At 45.6% G+C, this 20,638-nt stretch overlaps 1 protein-coding gene across 1 annotated transcript in view; it reads left to right on the top strand.

Annotated features, from left to right (window-relative positions):
• LOC137355726 (cdc42-interacting protein 4 homolog) overlaps window positions 1–20,638 on the top strand; it is a 95,905-nt gene that overhangs the window by 52,723 nt on the left and 22,544 nt on the right. The window contains exons 2-9 of the mRNA XM_068021191.1: window positions 4,559–4,674; window positions 8,275–8,331; window positions 10,516–10,663; window positions 12,189–12,251; window positions 13,639–13,743; window positions 14,279–14,407; window positions 16,097–16,243; window positions 17,030–17,227. Coding sequence (XP_067877292.1) covers window positions 4,559–4,674; window positions 8,275–8,331; window positions 10,516–10,663; window positions 12,189–12,251; window positions 13,639–13,743; window positions 14,279–14,407; window positions 16,097–16,243; window positions 17,030–17,227 — 963 coding nt within the window. The remainder of the gene's footprint in view (window positions 1–4,558; window positions 4,675–8,274; window positions 8,332–10,515; window positions 10,664–12,188; window positions 12,252–13,638; window positions 13,744–14,278; window positions 14,408–16,096; window positions 16,244–17,029; window positions 17,228–20,638) is intronic.

Genomic DNA, 20,638 nt, shown 5'->3' with positions numbered 1-20,638 from the left:
GGTTTTGGCAGTTGTAGTGAAGTGAGGGCATAGGTGGCAGGACTGTTCATTGAATGGGCTGGTCTGTGGATAGCCCTGTTTAGTTAAACCCCTTGATTTTATTGAGCATGACTGGAGCTTGCAACCGGTGTGTTTGAGGCAGAACATTGTCCTTCCTCTTCCAGAACAGCTGGCTTCCAGCCTGTGACTTGTTTGAAGCCAGGGTACTCTGTCCTCAAATCTGTTTTATAGTAGACTCACGCGCCAATGACGTCACAATAACCGATGGGGGACAGCAGAATGATAGCTCGCCAGAAAGTCAAGTCTCTCTGTTTTGGGACATTGGGCTATATTGGCCTGACTCCCCACACTCCTCCAACAGTGTGACCAGGATCCCAATGCCTCTGTGGAGCCAGTGTACCCAACCACAGACTCAGAACTACATCATGTACAAGTCATAAACGGTCCATGTTCCAGTTGCTATTGCAGCAGGAACAATGGTGAATTACCTGTGGCAAATGAGACGGCTCTGGAGATGCAAGCAACCATTGTGTACCTTTTTGTCTGGCCAAATATAAAAGTCAGCGCTTCTCAGAATCAAGTGCGCACAGTGGTTTTTTTTAATCTAGCAGAGTTGCTGCTGCTAGTCCTTCTCAGTGGCAGACGTTGCAGGGATCGGAGGTTCAGCTAAAATGAACCTTGGTGGTTCCACTGCTCTATGTACTGTAGATCGTGCAAGATATTGAGCCCAATGGTTGAGACAGCACTCCACTAGTTTAAATCAGCAGCCTTCAGACTTGCTAACACAGAACAGCCAGCAACTTTCTCCAGCCAACAAATAACATTTGGAGGATAAAAGGTCAAGCCAATTATGGTTCCTGAAAACACAACAGCACTTTAATAAATAAATTTGGATTTCATTACAATTATTTTGCAATGAAATCACTGTTTCTTATCCACAAGCCTTTGTGGCAATGGCCATTGAATTGGCAGGGAACCACCCACACAACAATATTGCTCTTTGCTTTCTCACATTTTTTGTGGTTCAGCTCTGTGGTAAGCGCAGGGTCAAAGAAAGACACTGGAATGTTTCAAAAGGCTGGTCTTAACAGCAGTTCTTTTGTGCCAGTATAATTGTTTTTCTTTTCTCGTTCCTCTCTTGCTCTATCTTTCTTTCTTTTCGTGCTCTCACTGTCTCTTCCTCTCCGTCTCTCACTCCCTGTCTGTCTGTCTGTCTCTCTCTTTCTCTCAGTCTTTGGGCCTGATGCCAAATATTTTGAACATATTCAAGATGGATTAATTGGGCTGCAAAGGTTTATTGGCATGGGCTGTGGGCTGAGGCGTAAACAAAGCTGGCTTGTTGAAGCAGCCGAAATAAGCCTTTCTCAATTTTTATATATACAATAACAAAAAGCTTTCAGGAAAAACCCTCGGCCTACTTTGTATTTCAAAAAAGGGGTTTTGCCTTTTTTAATGAACAGGGAATTCCGCATCTGTGCACCTTGAATATTGCATCCAAATTGTGCCCTCTGAGCAATGAAGGTGAATTTTCAATCTTGCATAAAATGAGTCCTACAGTGGTAAATTTGGTTTTGAGGATATCATAAGATTATGAGGTGGTGGAATCTATCAGAGCATCAATATGAGGTGGCAGAGACTGGTGGAACCAGTAGGCCTTACGCCTACTATTCTCTGCATTATGGAGAGGTGGTTAGTGTAGGGCAGGTGGCTCCCTGGGGAAGGAAGGCAGCAGAATTAGAAGGGATTTTCACGGCTCTCCCATTTCTTCAAATGGCCAGGTGAGAAAGGAGTAGGCCAAGGCTGCGGAATAAATTTCTCACCCACTTTCTCACATGTACTGGTTGTGGCATACTTGAGATAAATCAAGAGAATCTTGCCCTCAAACTAAATATAGAGACCACCTCTCTATAGCTGGTGCGAGAATGAGCCGCAAAGGCTCAGATAACCTTGGGTGCAGTCGCGGTGTGTGCAGTGTTAGCTGACCTCAGCCAAGGGTAGTGACAACGGCATGACCCTTGACCTGTGTGTGTCAGGAAGCACTACTTCTGGTGTTGAGCCTGGGGGTCAATTGAAAAATTCAAAATTGCGAAAGATTTTTGCCAGTCATGGGCATTGAATAATGTGGGACAAAGGCAGGTGAATGGAGTTTTGAGGTGCAGAGCAGCCATGATTGAATTGATGGCAGAACAGGCTTCAGTTGTTAATGTCCTACTTCTGGTGCTGCGTCCCAGGGGAGACGGGTGAAAAAAATCAGATAGAGTTCATCATCTTCTTTGGCCTCCTTGTCTCGGGAGACAATGGGTAAGTGCCTGGAGGTGGTCAGTGGTTTGTGAAGCAGCGCCTGGAGTGGCTATAAAGGCCAATTCTAGAGTGACGGACTCTTCCACAGGTGCTGCAGATAAAATTGATTGTCGGGGCTGTTGCACAGTTGGCTCTCCCCTTGCGCTTCTGACTTTTTTCCTGCCAACTGCTAAGTCTGTTCGACTCGCCACGCTTTAGCCCCGCCTTTATGGCTGACCGCCAGCTCTGGCGATTGCTGGCAACTGACTCCCATGACTTCTGATCAGTGTCACAGGACTTCATGTCGCGTTTGCAGACGTCTTTAAAGCGGAGACAAGGACGGCCGGTGGGTCTGATACCAGTGGCGAGCTCGCTGTACAATGTGTCCTTGGGGATCCTGCCATCTTCTATGCGGCTCACACGGCCAAGCCATCTCGGGCGCCGCTGGCTTAGTAAGGTATATACGCTGGGGATGTTGGCCGCCTCGATGACTTCAGTGTTGGAGATACGGTCCTGCCACCTGATGCCAAGGATAGAGTTCATACTCGCTATCTAATGACCTCCGCTGGTAATGTGGACATTGGGTTGAATGCCAGAGTTGGTTCAAATCCCTCCATGATGCAGTAGCAAGGCGGCTGTCTGTCTAGGCACAGGCATGACATTCATTTGACGTACTATACGATCAATGGCTGGTATCCAAGGAAGTATAGTTTGCCATTGTGGAGGATGGAAGGAAATGGATTGGGAAGAAAGAGCTGCTTTTAGGATTCCTAATAAGGTTGTGTGCCTTGGCACAAAATGCCCTTGGAGGATTTTAAATGATGTCCGTATCTCTAGGGCGTTTAGTGTCGCAGTGTCCAGAGTCACAGCATTGGGATTCTCCTCCAGCACGAACTTTGGTTTCAGCTTTATTCCTTACAATAGCTTATAGATTTCTAAATAGTCATTGATAAATGAAGGCAGAAATCAAATGTAAGAAAACTGAATGAGTTTAAAAACAAATAACTGGATAGAAAGTTCTATTTTCTTCACTGAAGTAAGGCATGCTTTTTTTAAGGCCCTTTCTGACACAACAGTCACTGCATATCAAAATAATTCATTGAGTGCGGCGTTCTTGAGGTGTTTGAGTGATGTGATGGGATGCTACATAAAAAATTTGCATGCATAGTAAAATGAAGCTTTTATAAGCAGATCCTTTCCCCTTTTTATTATCACACAAGACTGATTCCTAGGATGGGAGGGCTTTCCTATGAGGAGAGATTGAGTAGAATGGGCCTATATTTTCTGGAGTTTAGAAGAATGGGAGGTGACCGTTTCGATGCTACGAGGCTGTTTTCCTCTGGATGTAGAGCCTACACCAAAGAGTCATAGTCTCAGGATAATGGGTCAGCCATTTAAGCATGGGACAAGAAACGTCTTCACTCAGAAGGTTCTGGATCTTTGAAAATTTCTATCTCAGACAGCTGTGGCTGTTGAGTCATTGAACATGTTCAAGACTGAGATTGCTTGCTTTTTGGACACTAAGGGAATCGAAAGAAATGGGAATAAGATGGACAAGTGGAGTTGAAATGGCGCAGTAGGCTCGAGGGGCCGAATGGCCTACTCATCCTTTTACTTTGCCATTTATGGAGGGAGTGTGCCATGGGATTACAAAACACCTTGATACTTGGTTTCTGAAGTTACACAGTCTGCTGTTGCACACCTGTCCTCCCAGAGAGGCAGCAAACTCTAAAACTAACAATTAAACTCACTTGCAAGTTTTTTGCCTTGTACAGAAGCGAAGAAATATTCAGGAGATAATTTATAATGTGTTTGATTTTGCGTACTTTAAACCGGTTCCAAAAGCTACAGCATAGTGTCCCAAATCTTGGGAGGCTTTTGAATTCTTTTCAGAGTCTGTTCAGAATCTTTTGAAGATTTGAAAGCAGGCGCAGACTGCTGCCAGTGTCTAATCTCTCTGTCGTAATGAGGGAAACAGCCAGCTACACTTGTCTTCCCTACGCAGGCTTCTATCAGTGGTGTTCCGCCTGCTACACGGACAATTTATTATCCAACTTCCTGTTTAGGTTGAAGTGTATGAACTGTAGCTTTCTGACTTTTTTTAGAAATTTAGTAATGTTTCAGGTCAGTTAACTCTGCTTCTCTCTCCACAGATGCTGCCCGACCCGCTGAGTATTTCCAGTGTTTCTTGTTTTTATTTCAGATTTCCAGCATCCGCAGTATTTTGCTTTTATTATTAGATTTCTGACCACCTGCTTTCTTTTGTTTCCTGATTTAGGACCAATATGACATCATAGAACGGCAAACCCAGTGGGGGATTGACCTGGTAGAGAAGTACGTGAAGTTTGTGAAGGATCGGACTGAAATTGAACAGACTTACGCCAAGCAGCTGAGGTAAGCTCTAGGTCCGACATTGGTAGGTCAAGTTCAGGCTTCAGGCCTAGGGTTGCCGACTCTGTTTTCTTTGCATAGCCTCCCATCGCACCTACCCTGCCCTTCCAACCTTGCTACCCAATTGTCTCTGTCAAACAGCCTTTTCCCTCCCATCCCCATCCTGTCCCACACCATCTTCAATATTTATGTGACTAATCAAAGAAATTTTAAATAAAAACACTTTTTTACCACCCCTTATGCTTTTCACCCGACACTGCTCACAGCAGATTCCTGGAGATGCCAAGACTATCTTTGCGGCCCTATTCAAGCCCTTGTTTAGGCCGCTTAATATCAGTGGTAGGTGAAGTATGGGTTGGAAGAATAAGTCACTGGTAGAAATAGGAATCCAGTTGTGTGCAGGGAAGATGGGCAAAGAATGAGCTCTAATTGGGAACGTTTCAAAGGACGTGGAAGTACTTGGTTTGTTGTGGTTAATACGCAGAGTGGCAAGGAGTGATGTGTCACATTTGTGACTGTAGCTAATGCTACACAAAACGGGAATGCGGTACAGAATTGCTCTAGTGCTGAAACTCCATGCTACAAGCAAGTTGATTTGATATGTACAGACCGTCCAGCCCAGTAGGAAGGTGACGACACAGCCAGGAGTCTAAAACATGAGGTGGGATTAAATTTGCTGGGGATTTGCAAATTGCTTTAGACCACAGCACCCTGCATCTTGTTGAAGCCGTGTGTCTTGGCCATAATTCATTCTTCAAATCAAAAGGTATATTAAAGAAAGAGAAGGTGGTTTAGATAATAACGGTATGTGACGAAATGAAAAAGGATGGACTATGAAACAGAAAATCTTCAAAGATTTAGCAACAATATTGAAAATTTGCATTTACAAGGTAAATTCCACCATCTCGGGGCATCCCAAAGCGCTCTTATACCCAAGGAAGTACTTACGGAAGTGTAGTCCCTGGTGTGGTGTAGCTCCAGACCCCGATGGTGTGTAGTTCCTTTTTGGTCCACTGTCAGTTGGCCTCATTTCTGGTCCTGGGTCATCCGTATTACAGCATGTGACAACTTTGGATAGCTTCAGATGGTTGTCAAAAGTGTCAATTCCTGATGGACTCTGTGGATCCATGTGCTATTGGATCTACTACCTGACACCAACCGAACAACTCTGTGGCAAATTGGAAACCCAAAATGGAGAACACCCAGGAGTCTGAGACCTTCAATCATTGAATGTTGTTTTTAATAAGTAGGAAACTTGAAGAAGGGCCATGACTTTTATATTTTCGACTCTCTTTTCATCACCCTTAGATACAGGGAGAACTGAGCTGAGAGTGAAAGAACTCAATTTAGCCATGTGGGGCCCAGTTCCCTTTTAAAAGTTCTTGGGCAGCAAAAAGAAAAAGGCTGTTGATGGAAAATGTTTCAGGAAGGAGAAAAACTTACAGCATTTATCAGACTTCAGTCATCCCAGATACTGTTTCAGCTTAAGAGAGAGCCATCTGTTTAATGGGAGTCTGCAGGTGTGCCTAAACAAAGATAAATAAGCGCTAATTTGTAGCGGCTGAGATTATTTATTTATTATATGTTTTTTGTTGAGATGAAAGGAGGGAAAGTACACGCACACACTCTTGCACATGCCTCTCTTTTGCCTTCACATTTTCGCTCCGTCTCTCTCATGCTCCCTCTCTACGGTTGCAAATTCTTTCCACCTCTCGCACCATGTTCTCGCTCTTTTTCGTCTTCATGTTTTCTCTCCTCTCACTCCCCCTCGCGCACACATACTCTGACATACACATACATCTAAACAGAATTGAAAGGATTCCATGCTTTCTATTTAAGCCTTTACAAGCTCTTGCCCAAGCTCACTGGCTAGATGCAGTGGCCAGGTTTGATTCCGTTCTGTGCTGCACGCAGTGGGAGGAGTTGGCCTCAGAACCCCTGGCGCAAGGGAAAATCAGGCATTATTCCTGCTCCTGGTCACTCTCCATGATCTCCGTTGCACTTGTGAACATTAGGGGTGTCTGGGGAGAGGAAACAGTAAGGTTCACATCAGGCTCACTGAGAACGGTTTCCACAGCTGAATATCCTCTCAACATTTATTACCTCAGCTCACAAATAAAAATGGCCACTTGGGTGCGAGGTGCAGCTCCTGTGGAGCCTTAACTCCATTGTGAGTCAACACTGACGGGGGAGAAAATTGGGGAAATCGTTTTTGAATTTTAAAAAAGCCCTTGTTGGGGTTTCTTCCCCCAATAAACAAGCGGGATGTGTTATGCTGCTTAATTTAATGGAGACTTTCTACCCCTCCTCCCTGCTTGCTCGCTCCATCTTGCTCGCTCCATCTTGCTCGCTCCATCTTGCTCGCTCCATCTTGCTCGCTCCATCTTGCTCGCTCCATCTTGCTCGCTCCATCTTGCTCGCTCCATCTTGCTCGCTCCATCTTGCTCGCTCCATCTTGCTCGCTCCATCTTGCTCCCTCCCTCCTCGGCCCCCTCCTCCTGCCCTGACCACAGACCTCCCTTCCTCCCTCACTCGCACGCTGTCTCGCGCTCTCCCTGCTATTGATTATGATGCAGATCGATTCCATTCTATGGGTTGACTCCATTTTGTTCAGAGAAATATTTGGGTTTTAAAATGCTGTAGATTGTAGGAGGTAGGCGTATTAGTTTTGAAACTGGACTGATTAAGTAAGAAGTAGTATGAAAAGACTTCATTTCAAAATTGAGAATGCAAGCAGGAGGGAAAGCGAATAGATCTGGAGTTTAGAGAAAGTAAGCTAGCAGGAGGAGAGACCATATTCCACAGTGTACAAGGTAGCAAGTGTTGGCATCCTTCATAGCATTGACTACAGACCAAGTTGCACTAGTACATGTTACCTGAGGTTATTTAGTTGTGGAGTCCATGTTTGCTGCCACTGTCCATCATGATGGTACTTAGTGAATGGTGGTGTCATTTGATGGTAAGGAAAGCCTTCAGTTACCTCGTAGGAACAGGAGGAGGCCATTCAGCCCCTCAAGCCTGTTCTGCCATTCAATGAGATCATTGGACTAACTGAGACCTAACTCCATATACCCACCTTTGCCATACATTCCTTAATGGCTTCAGTTAACAACAACCTATCAATACCCGTTTTAAAATTAATAATTGATCTAGAATCAATTGCCATTTTCGGAAGAGAGATCCAAACTTCTACCACTCTTTGTGTATAGAAGTGTTTCCTAAAAGCTCTGGCTCTAATTATTAGACTCTGTCCCCTAGGTCCAGACTCCCTGACCGGAGGAAATAGTTTCTCTCTATCTACCCTATTTGTTCCCCTTAATATTTTGAAAACTTCAATCAAATCACCCCTTAACCATTTAAATTACAGGGAAGACAACCCTAGTTTGTGTAATCGTTCCTCATAATTTAACCCTTGGAATCCAGGTATCATTCTAGTAAGTCTACATTGCACTCCTTCCAAGGATAATATATCCTTCCAAAGGTGTGGTGCCTGAACTGCTCACAGTCACTCCAGGTTTGGTGTGACCAGGGCTGTGTGTCATCGTGGGCCAATGGTGAGGAGAGTATTTTACTGCATGTGAAAATTTTGTTTTCTTTCCTCAGGACTTTGGTGAAGAAATACAGTCCAAAGCGAGTTTCTAAAGAAGACCATGAATTGAAGTAAGCTGTTGTTAACTGGGTGAAATTAAATTATCTGTACGGTCATACTGTTGCATATATTGGCCAGCAAATGGTTACATCTGGAAGTGGGGCAAGCTTAATGTGTCACTGGCCTCCTCTTCTACCCCAGGCTGTTGAAGAGCTCATGTAGCACTGGTAGAGCCCAGGAGCAATTCTGAATGGGGCTTCTTGACTGGAGGAGATGTGACGTCCGAGAAGAGCTGTAAAGGGAAGGGGGGAATGGGAGGGATTCACCTCCAGTCAATTTCCTCCCCCCCCCCCCCCCCCCCTCCAAAAAAAAACACCCTCTACCCCAGAGGGCCATTCAGCCTATTATAGGCCTCTTGACTGACTGGCCTAAGAGCAGCACAGACAGGTACAGAGAGAAGATCTACTTTTCCCATTGTGTGTGTGCAAATGCACATTTCTTTGTGTGTGTGTGCGCGCGTACATGTGTCATGATTGGGATACTGGGGGCTGCTCATGTACCAATAACTGGTGCTTCAGGAAGTATCAGGTGACTACAAAAGCTCAGTGACATCACTTCTGGGACCAGAGCCAGATCCTTTATTCACTCAGATAATGCAGTTGTGTTTTGCCACCTAGCTCTCAAAGCATGTGATCACTACCAGACATCAGAATAGACTCTTTCACTTCTCAGTGGACAGTTATCAATGAGTTGTTTGTCCTCTGGAGAGATCAGCAAGTAGTTTCTTGTCTTCTCTCAGGATTTTTTTTTTAAGGAGATACAAGATGTGGGCAGGGAGAGAGAACCACTGAACACTTAACAAAGTGTTGGGGAATGTTTAGAGTCCGCCCATTGTGCCCCCTCCCCAGCTATAACCACAGGCTTTAATTGGGTGGTCTTTGACTTCTGATACTCCCACCACCCCCCCCCCCCCCCCCCCTTGAATTGGGGATTCTTGCTGTGGTGCATTCCACAAGAGCCAGAAACCCTGCAATGAGACACCACAATCAAGACAGTCCTTTCCTGGCAAGCGTACTGTTTATTATTGGAAGCGATCGGTCGAGGGATGTTGGGGAGGTGGCATGCTGGCAGACTGTTTTCCCCTCTCCTAACCAAGGGAGGACAAAATGTGTTGCTCAACCAGTTCCCCAGCTGTAAGCAGCTAACTGGAGGTTGAAAGCGGACTTTGTCTGTGTGGCTCATTATACATTGCGCTGAACCATTCCCAGAGTGCTTGTATTTATCAGAATATATGCCTGAGTGTTTAGGTATTTAACCTCCTCTGGACTTTGATGAGGAAGCTGCAGTAGATTACTTTGTCATTTAGAACTGGAGCCAATATGGCAGCTGTCTTTTACTTGTGCCTCTTTTGGTTTGTGAGGCCTCTGCTTTTCCAATATAACTGCTCCTTCCCTGGAGCAAGCGCATCTGAAGTGATGGAAGGATTATCTAGTCTGAAACCTCTTCCACTGAGAACCAGGCCCTAGAAGGTATGTAGGGGAGATCTTTTGACCTTTCACCCCAGCCCTTTCCCAGTGGGAGCGCTTCACCTCCTCATTGTGGTGTGGTTCTGATTGAGAGATTAGTGAAAGGAGAGACTGGTAGTGGAAAGCTTCACCCCACCACTTTTGTGTGTAGTACTGGACTTGGGTGATTACAGAAGGCTTGTAGTTCATCAACTCCCTATGGGCAAGCTTCTAACTGCCCTTGTATTACACTGTCAAGAGAATAGTTACAGAACTTCCTGCTAACCAGTGAGTAAAAGGCAATGACTGGTGTTGCATTGATCCATACGGACTAGAAAGACCCTACATTTGGTTCTCATGGATATTGAGGAAAGGGGGCATTGTGATTGTTTGTGGTGCCCTGCCCTTGGGAAAGGATGAAAGCAGCCATGGAGTTTCTGTTCCTGATTGCTCCCTGGGCCTTCCTGCTGAAAGTGGGGTGGGCACTGGGTGAGAGGTTGTGATGCCCTCTTGTGGTCTGAGGCCACATAAAGTATGCCCACTAGAATGAGGTATTGAAGAGCCACGAAGGCCCTTGAGATGTCCCCAAGCAAGGACCTGCTTTGTGGGGAGCGGGAAAAGGCGAGAACATGGGAAATGTGCAAAGGAAAAGATTTTCAATCTAATTTGACTTAATTGTTGGCCTTTATTTTATTCCTCATGCTCAGTTTGTCCGACACCATTGCTTTAAAATCTGATTCCTTCCGACAGGTTCTCCCAGTATCAGGCCTTCAACAACATTCTCAATGAACTGAATGACTTTGCTGGGCAACGGGAAGTTATAGCCGAGAACCTGATGCAGAATATCTTTGCCCAATTGCTGAAATACTTGCATGAAAATAAACAGGAACGCAAGATGGTAGGGCACCATGTTTCTCTGTTCATCCATTCCTTACCCCACCCTGCCAACCCCACATGTCCAAATCAGCTCCCCTGTGGATGTGGTATTGTAATAAGCCTCAGTGTCACCAGTTTGAGGTGCCCACTCCAGTTACCCTGGCTGTGACATGCACGTGTGTCATAGTATGGAGATAACAGAACTGGCTTTGCAACGTTGATTAGCCTGTTTACACTGTCTGGGTTCAAACGTGCAGGAAGGCTTCTTGAGCAAGTTAAATGAAAAGATAGCAAATTTCCATAGAATCACTCGGGAACTGAGTACAATAGAGCAGTGGTTATTACTGGACTAGTGATCCAGAGAACATAAAGTCAAATCTTGCCATGACAATTTGAGAAATTGAATTTGTCTTTTAAAATAAAATATGGAAGTGAAAAGTTGGTTTGACTAAAAATGACAAGGAGGCTGTTTAGATTGTTATAAAATGCAAATGAGCTAATGTCATCTAGGGAAGGAAATCTGCTATCCTTACCCGGTCTGGCCTACATATTGACTTTTAACCGCCCTCTGAAGTATCTAGCAAGCCCCTCAGTGTGTAAGACTGCGACCAGCGGTTCAAGGTGATTCACCACCAGCTTCTCAAAGGGCAACTGGGAACGGGCAATCAATGAACTTTTAAAATAAGCAAGAGTCAGTACTTGCTGAAGAATGATGGAGATGATCAGTTAACAGATGAAAGGCACTGGTCCTCTTGACCATATTCACATTGATAGAGATGTTCAAAGTCATGAAGGGTTTTGATGGAGTAAATAAGGAGAAACTGTTTCTACATACCAACATACGAATTAGGAGCAGAAGTCGGCCATTTGGCCTCTCCAGCCTGCTTCGCCATTTGATAAGATCATGGCTGATCTGATTGTGGTCTTAACTGCACTTTCTTATCTGCTCCCCCATAACACCTGACTTGCTTCTGGTGGCAGAAGGGTCAGTAACCAGAGGCCACAGGTTGAAGACGATGGGCAAAAGAGCTAGCGGTGACGTGAGGAAAATCGTTTTTACTCGGCAAGTTGTGATCTGGAATGTGCTGCCTGAGAGGGTCTTTGTACAGACTCGATAGTAACCTTCAAAGGGGAATTGAATAAATACTTGTAGGGAAAAATTTGCAGGGCTATGGGGAAAGAGCAGGGCAGAGTGGGACTAATTGGAAAGCTTTTTCAAAGAGCTGGCAGAGGCACGGTGGGCCGAATGTCCTCCTGCACTGTATGATTCCCATTTTTGGAATAGTAATGTTGGTCCAGTCTGTTTGGTTTCACTGATGCCATGGCTTTGTACAATCGAGTGGTTGTAAAACAGAATGCTAACATCACACTGTGTCCGTTTTCATCGATCGTGTGGGCCCCTCTGGCTTGGCCTTGACCTTTTTTATTTTTCCTCTCCTGCAATTAACAACTTAGACCACGTAAGCTGCTTTCTTAATGACTTTAGGAAATGTTGCTGATTTCTTCCAGGCAGGGTCTTTATGCTAATAGCGTCCCTTCTGTTTCAGCATCTTCTGGAAGGAAGAAAAGCCCAACAGAACCTGGAAGTTAGTTTTAAACAGCTGGATAATGTAAGTTTTCTGTATTAACCGCAAGAAAAACTTATTTCCTTTTTAGCCTGCGCGTATGTTTGCTCGCCATTAATATGGATACTCAGCCATATTGGCGAGACACATACTGGCTTCATTCCCAGTGCCGCAATGCTCCTAACTTTGTATCAGTGAAAGCCTCCGAAACATCCATTCATAAACTGAGTTGTCACAAACGCGCAATTGTGTGAAGTTTTCATTTTTAGCCCTTGTTATCTCTCCTCCTGCCCCTTCTCCAAATTGAAACATAGACGAGTGGAGAGGAGCAATCAGTCTTCTGAGAAACCAAGTAAAATCAGAACTTGAGCATGAGGTTATGTCGGGTGTGGACTTGTGGCAATCTGTGGTGCCACAGAATCATCTAGGTTACTGCTTGACTTTTCACTAACACCCCAGAAATACTGCAGTCACACACCACTACTCCAGCTCCCTGATGACTGAGTGGCAAATGCAATGTTCAAACATTGGGACAACCTGAGGTTGCAAAAGGTGTTCTATAAATGCAAAGTGCTTTACAGCCAATGAAGCACTTTTAAAGTGTAGTTACTGTTGTACTGTCGGAAATGCAGCAGCCAATTTCTACACAGCAAGATTCCACAAACAGCAATGTGATGACCAGATAATCTGTTTTAGTGATGTAGAATGAGGGTTAAATGTTGGTCAGAACACAGGGGAGAACTCCTCTCTTCTTCTTCTTATAGTGCAGTAAAATCTTTTACATCCACTTAAGAGGGCAGACGGTGCCTCAATTAAACATCTCATCCAAAGGACCGTACCTCCAACAGTGCAGCATTCCTTCAGCACTGCGCCGGAAATGTCAGCCTGGATTTTATGGTCAGTCTTTGGATTGGGACTTGAGATGAGCTATACACTACAGGAAGGACCATGCCTTTGTTCCTCCTTCTCCCTTGTACTGCCTTTCTCTTGACTTGGACCAGTATATGGTCCCATGGGTTCTGGGCCCCCTCCAGTGTCTCAACTCAAGTTGTCACTGTTCATGTATGTGCAAATGGTGAGTGTTGATGAGCTCTTTGATCATGGGAAGCTCGCAGGAATGCCTTCTTCTGTCCTTACTCATCATCCCTATGCACACACATGCCAGCAGAGATCACCGATAGTAGTCAGGAGTAAGACCTCCAGGTGATTTTCCCCATCCCCACCACTCCCCAGACCAGGGCCACTGAGGTTGCCTGCATTGCTCCAAAGATTTCCCCTGGTTGGGAACATGTAGCTCAGTACAGAGTAGGAATTCAAGCTGGGATTTTCCGATCTGTTTAGGACTGGATTTACCACCCAAGGTGGCAGGGGCCTACTGAACCAGCCAACTGTAATTGCAATCAATGCACATCTGATGTTCTCTCTCCCATAGGCTAAGAAGAGGTTTGAACGAGACTGCAAGGAGGCAGAGAAAGCAATGCAGAATGCAGAGAGGGTCGACAATGACATCAACACAACCAAGGCTGACGTGGAAAAGGTGGGCCTGGAGTTAAATCCAGCCAAATCCCTCCAAGCTTATTGCCCTCTGGACCTTTAGGATCGTAATCCAATGTCTGGCAGCCAAGAGTCTACAGCACAATCAGTCTTCCTTAATTTATCTTTGAAGTAATAACCTTGATGCAGAGAAGACAGACAAAGGGTGTTTTGTGGAAATGCTGCACTGGTTCAGGTGAAGGCACGTTCGTGGGGCAGAGTCGTGCAAACTTTACTCTGTATCTGACCTCTCTGAACTAAGGAGTGCTTGAGCTAACACTGGACACTCAAAGTGGACAATTATTTCAAAAACCACTTAAGTGCAAAAATGAAACCCAATTTTTTTTTTGATGTGTGCGTGTATTTTTTGAATTATTGGACTCTGTAGATACTGATCCTGGATTCAATAGTGAGGGAGAGGTGCCGAGACTGCTGTTGACAGGGATGTGTCGCCACTGTGAATTTTGGATTTAAATGGAGTGAGGCCATGGGTCTTTCACTAAGCAAGTACAAATGATGTTTCTTGGTTTCCCCCTCAGGCAAGACAGCAGGCAAATCTGCGGAATCACATGGTCGAAGAAAGCAAGAATGAATACGCTTCCCAACTACAGAAATATAACAAGGACCAGAATCAGTTTTACTTTGCGGAAATGCCTCATGTTTTCAACGTAAGTTTAAGGAATTGGGACTTTGGAGAGTAGAACCACTGTGAGGTAAATTTAGCTGAGTAAATTTGAAACCAGCATTCGGAAGAATTGTGGAAGAGATGTTTGGAATAATCTGGGCAGACAGTGGAGGCAAAAATGTTAGGGACACTTGAAATGCAGCTAGCTACTACAATGCAAGAGTTAGGGTATTGAGGGATGAATTGCGATGAGCCAAATATCTTTGGCAATTTACAAATACAAGAGTCAATCACAAGACCAGATTAGAGTTTGTCCCTTCCCTTTCCTACAGCTGTTTGATGCTATCTAGAGTTGCCAACACTCCAAGAATGTCCTGGAGCCTTCCTGGAGGAATTAAAGACTGATCCGCAGGAGACTTCTGCGAGCAAATCTGGGGGAAAATCATAGGGACCATAACAGATGGTGTTTTTTTTTGAAGTAAAACACTTTTGTTTATTAGTTCTAAAAGTATTCGACATGGCAGGCGTGGGCTGTTTGATGGACATTCAAGAATCACCCCAATGGGTAATGCAATGGAGTGTATTCACTTTCCAGAAAGGTGTGCACCATGAGTATGGGCATGTTGGGCAATCAATGGCAGGAGTGTGGGAGCAGGGAGCTGGATGCGGAAGGTCATTTGATGAAGCCTCTCGGAATATGTCCAACCGGAGTTGACGACCCAGGTTTAAAACTTGATGATCAGATATTGGAAATCATTGGGTACGCCAACATGACATCAATAGGTGGTGTTACAGGAGTAGCAGGAAGCCATTCGGGTTTCCCTTCTACCGTTCCGTTTCGGCCAGGTTGTTGTGATAATTGGCCGAGTGGCGACAAAACATCTCCCCCGAAAGATGGGTAGAAGATCAGAGGAAAAGCCATTCTGTTGTTACTCCTCCTAGCAGCTGGTTAAAGTGACATTACTGGCGTCCTGGGTGTCTACACTCTCAGCAGCAAATGGGTTGCAACCCCAAGAATACTCAGTGGAACAGGGGAGAAAAGGGATACGCACGCCAACCCCACTCCAGTCTTCCCATAGAACACCCTGGAAAGGGAAGGTCCATTGTATCACAAGATCAGCTCAGATGAAGAGGCTCCTCAGTCCAAAGAGCCTCAGCCTGCCAGAAAACTGACTCTACCACCTTCTCATTGCAGCTTCAAGATGCACAAGTGTTGGGGTTTCTGGTTGGGTGCATTCTGGAGCTTTGATCACATGACCTCCCACCTCAAACTGTCCCACCCCCACACTCCCATGATTGGTTCATTCTCCAGGCGCATTTTCGTCCCACAGCCAATTGGAAAGCAAACAGACTCTATTAAATTAATCTTGACAGTCAATTTTTTTTTTATCCCCATCTTCACTTTTTACAACCAATAAATGAAAATGCTCAAATAAAATGAAAAAACAATTTTGTTTAACACCAGATTTTTCTTGCAGGCATATCCTGAAGATCAATCCTCAATTCCTGGAGACTCCGGGACAATCCTGGAAGGTTGGCAACCCTACCAAGTGTCCAAGTTCTTTCTGGGTTTTTTTTTAAGGCTCCAGCAGAAATTGGCCGAGATTGGATCTCTCTCTGATTACATTGGTGAAACCTCTAAGCTGTCGGCCTGCGTGCGAAATGCTGAGCTCCCTCTGGCATCCCTGGACACTCTGCTTTATCAACCAAGTGCCTGTTCATGTTTTTGCAGATGCTTCAGGAGATGGACGAAAGGCGGATACGGAAGTTGTGTGAGGCGTACGCGATGTTTGCGGATACGGAGCGGCAGGTCATGCCGATCATTGGGAAGTGCCTGGACGGGATGACGAAAGCTGCAGAATCTGTTAACGAAAGTGGTGTATGTAGAACTGCTGATCATTAATACTGTTTGACCAATGGCTCCGCGTCAGCCACGGCTTAGTGGGTAGTACTCTCTCACCTCTGAGTCAGAGGGTCGTGGGTTCAAGCCTCACATCAGAGACCTGAGCTCAACCCTCTCTATGCAGTACTGATAGAGTGTTGTATGTCAGAGATGCTAGCTTTCGAATGAGATGTTAAACTGAAGCTGTGTCTGCCCTCTCCAGTGGATGTAAAAGACTCCATTGAACTATTTTGAAGAGGGGCTGGGGAGTTATCCCTGGTGTCCTGGCCAATATTTATCCCACAACCAACATCATTAAAATTGATTATCTGGTCATAATCACATCAATGTTTGTGGGACTTTGCTCTGTGCAAATTGGCTGCCCTATTTCAACATTAACTATACTTCAAAAAGTGCTTCAGCTGTAAAGCACTTTGGGACTGAGGCTGTGAAAGGTGCTATAGAAATGCACGTCTTTCTTTGTTTGAAGAACAACTCCATGCTGCAGTCTGGACCATTTGCTGCAGAACTGGGGATGTCTCCCTTAGCTTTCAAAGCTATGAGCAAATAGAATTAATTCATACCCATCCCCCATGGTTTGTTGGTTTCATGCAGTCCCAGAGCAGTTATTCACCTTGGGTCAAGATGCAGAAAAATGTTTTCTCGTCTAAAGATCTTTGCATATTATTGTTGCGGAATGCATGAATAGTGTCAATAGTTTAAAAACAAACCTGTTGAGTCTTCTCCATGTGTTTTTTTTTTCTCTCTCTCATTTTTAATCAGGATTCTCAAGTACTGATTGAGGCCCATAAGTCAGGATTTGAGAGACCGGGAGAGTTAGAATTTGAAGACTACAGCCAGATGATTAATCGGACCTCATCAGAAAATAGTCTTGGTTCTCTTAAGTCGGAGTCGAAGGTTGACCATAGGACCATTGGCAAAAGCAAGACAAAGCGCTGGCCATTTGGCAAGAAAAACAAGGTACAGGCATCAGACGTGCAGTTCAAACTAGACTGACAGACGAATCAAATGTGATCAAGTGGTTGCTAACAATTCTAACATCAGGCATTGATTTATGATTTTATTGGTTCCACGTCACATCCTGCAGCTGCGTTTTATCTTTTACTGATCTCTTCTAAGGAATAATAGTTGTTCTTGTTCTCTTTTTGACCTGCCTGTCACTGTGATTTCCTTCTGGATTTCAGTCTTTGCACTTATATCTAGTGTTCGTATTTTCATGCCTTTGCTTTATTTTCCCACTTTTCTCTTTCTCCTCAACTCCCTCCCACGGACCAGGTGCTGACTCGTACTGGGACACAGATCCATGTGCAAAAGTTGCCCTTTGCTGCCATGCACAGTGTGTGAACCCAGGGCTTGGCTCTGTGCCCCTCTCCCCTCTGAGTCAGAGGACTGTAGGTTCAAGCTCCATTTCGGAGACTCGAACAGATAATACACTTTGTCACTCCCTGTACAGGATAGAGGGAGCACTGCACTGTCTGCAGCCCTGTCTCTCAGATGTAACGTCAAACCGGGGCCTCATCTGCCCAATCAGGTGAACATAAAAGATTCCACGGCAGTATTTGAAGAAGAGAAGGAGGGTTCTCCTCTCGACTAATATCACAAAAGTAGATTATCTGGCCAGTGTAACATTGCAGTTTCTGGGATCTTGCTGTGTGAAAATTGACTGCCGCGTTTCCTACATTACAACAGTGACTGCGCTTCAAAAGTACTTCATTGGCTGTAAAGCGCTTTGGGACATCCTGAGGTCATGAAAGATGCTATATAAATGCAAGTCTTTCTTTAGATAGTATGTGTTGCTTTCTTTAGGCATCATTGCTGGATCTGGTCCTATTTTCATTGGCTCCATGCACATGAGTTTCCCAGAACCCTGGCTGATTTTTTTTTTTCCCTCTTTCCTCTTCCTCCTACTTCAGTCCATGGGTTTATTGAAGCCAATTTTCCTGCCCTTATTATTGCCAGCTGAGATTGGTTAATTCATTACAGTCAAGAATCAACTCTGAATTTTTCCTGTCTCTGGAGCTTAATAGCATTTGCATACACCCACTGATCTTTCAGGGAGCTGTACTGTTTACTGTTAACTGACCCTGTGTGGAATGTTGAGGATACTGCAACTGTGCGATCTGCCCCTACTATAGTACAGTGCCATTGTACAAGGGCAGAAGCAGTCCGTGCCCGCATGCAGCAAGACCTGGACAACATTCCGGTTTGGGCGGATAAGTGGCAAGTAAAATTCGCACCACACAAGTGAATGACCATCTCCAACAAGAGAGAATCTAACCATCTCCCCTTGACACTCAACGGCATTACCCTCACTGAATCCCCCACCGTCAACAACCTGAGGGTTACCATTGACCAGGAACTGAACTGGACCAGCCATATAAATACTGTGGCTGCAAGAGCAGGTCAGAGGCTGGGAATTCTGTGGCGAGTAACTCACCCCCTGACTCCCCAAAGACTGTCCACCATCTACAAGGCACAAGTCAGGAGTGTGATGGAATACTCTCCACTTGCCTGGATGGGTGCAGCTCCAACAACACTCAAGAAGCACGACACCATCCAGGACAAAGCAGCCCGCTTAATCGGCACCCCATCCACCACATTGAACATTCACTCCCTCCACCATCGATGCACAGTGGCAGCAGTGTGTACCAGCAACTCGCCAAGGCTCCTTCAACAGCATCTTCCATACCCACAACCTCTGCTATTTAGAAGGACGAGGGCAACAGATGCATGGGAACACCACCACCTGCAAGTTCCCATCCAAGTCTCACACCATCTTGAATTGGAACTATATCACCATTCCTTCACTGTCACTGGGTCGAAGTCCTGGAACTCGATGCCTAACAGCACTGTGGGTGTCCCTACACCACAAGGACTGCAACTGTTCAAGGCGGCAGCTCAGCACCACCTTCTTGAGGGCAGTTGGGAATGGGCAATAAATGCTGGCCTGGCCAGCAATGCTCACGTCCCAAGAGCGAATTTAAAAAAACAAGTATTAGGATGACTGACACCAGACCTGGCAATGGCAGAAAAGCAGGTATAACTGGCTAGATTAAGGCTGCTCTAGATGCTGCATTTAGTCGTGAGTACTGGGAGCTGGCTCCCTGAACCAGACTGAATGGCGTCAGCTGTGGCTCAGTTATTGGGGCACTCAGAAAGCTGTGGTTCTGAGGGAGCATTTCACTGTTGGAGGTGTCTCCTTTCGGGTTGCAGCCCTGTCTGCTCTCTCGGGTGGGTGTCAAAGATCCCATGGCACTATTCCAAGGATTCTCCCTGGCATTCCGGCCGATCTTTGTCCCTCAACCAACATCGCTAAAACAGATTACCCGCACATTAGCATGCCGTGACTGTGGGAGCTTGCTGTGCGCAAATTGGTTGCCATGCTTCCCACATTACAACAGCTGCTGCGCTTCAACAAGTGCTTCATTGGCTGTAAAGGGGTGTCTGGTGGTCATGAAAGGTGCTATATGAGTGCAACTGCTGCACTTTAAATCAGTACCAGCATGAAAGCAGCTGGAGGGGACATATAGAGGCAGACCGTTCTGAATCCAGTTTTAAAATTTTTATGTATTCGTTTGCGTGATGTGGCCATTGCTGGCAAGGCATCCATTTATTTCCTATCCCCTGGGATAGTATGCCAGCTCCTTGAACCCGCTGCCATTCATGCGGTTAAGGTGTTCCCACTTTTCTGATGACTTGGTGGGTGAATACGTTGCCGAGAGCAGCAGCAAGTCACACAGACCAGGAACATCCCACTTTTGCTTGCTGCCGTATGCCGAGTTAGCCAGTCTCGGTCAAAACGGGCTACGATGACTAGCCTCTGCGTCCCCCCCAGCCGAGCAGGGTAAAAAGTTGCTCACCGTTCCAGTTCCTGGCATGGGACCTGGTGACTCAATAGCAGCAACATTTTGCATTTATGTAGTGCCTTTAATGTTGTAAAATGCCCCCAAGGTGCTCCACTGCAGTGTAATCGGGCAAAATCTGACACCGAGCCACATAAGGAGATGTTGGGACAGGTGATCCATAGCTTGGTCAAAGAGACGTCCTGGGAAGTGTGTAGCCTCTCAGCAAGGGTGAACCAGAGCTGTAATACTCTCTCCTGCACCCTCTGCAGTCCAGTATCCTATCCGCACCAGGCAGACTGGTGAAGATAGGTCACTTGAATGAGGTTCTGGAGAGCTGCCTGAGCCCATGAAAACGTACCCCAGCATGGGGTAGCCCTCTTTCTGGAACATTGCTTGGCTGCAGTGGTTGACGTTGCCTTCTGTGCGGAGACTTCCTCTGCTTGGCTTGCAGTGCTTGCGGGAGGTAGTCAGCCGTAAGCACCCAACACTCGAGTGCCTCTGAATGTTGTCGTGAAGCTATTGCTGA

This window comes from Heterodontus francisci, chromosome 43 (genome assembly GCF_036365525.1).
Source record: "Heterodontus francisci isolate sHetFra1 chromosome 43, sHetFra1.hap1, whole genome shotgun sequence".
NCBI lineage: Eukaryota > Metazoa > Chordata > Chondrichthyes > Heterodontiformes > Heterodontidae > Heterodontus > Heterodontus francisci.
This window is presented reverse-complemented; position numbering and strand designations above follow the sequence as displayed.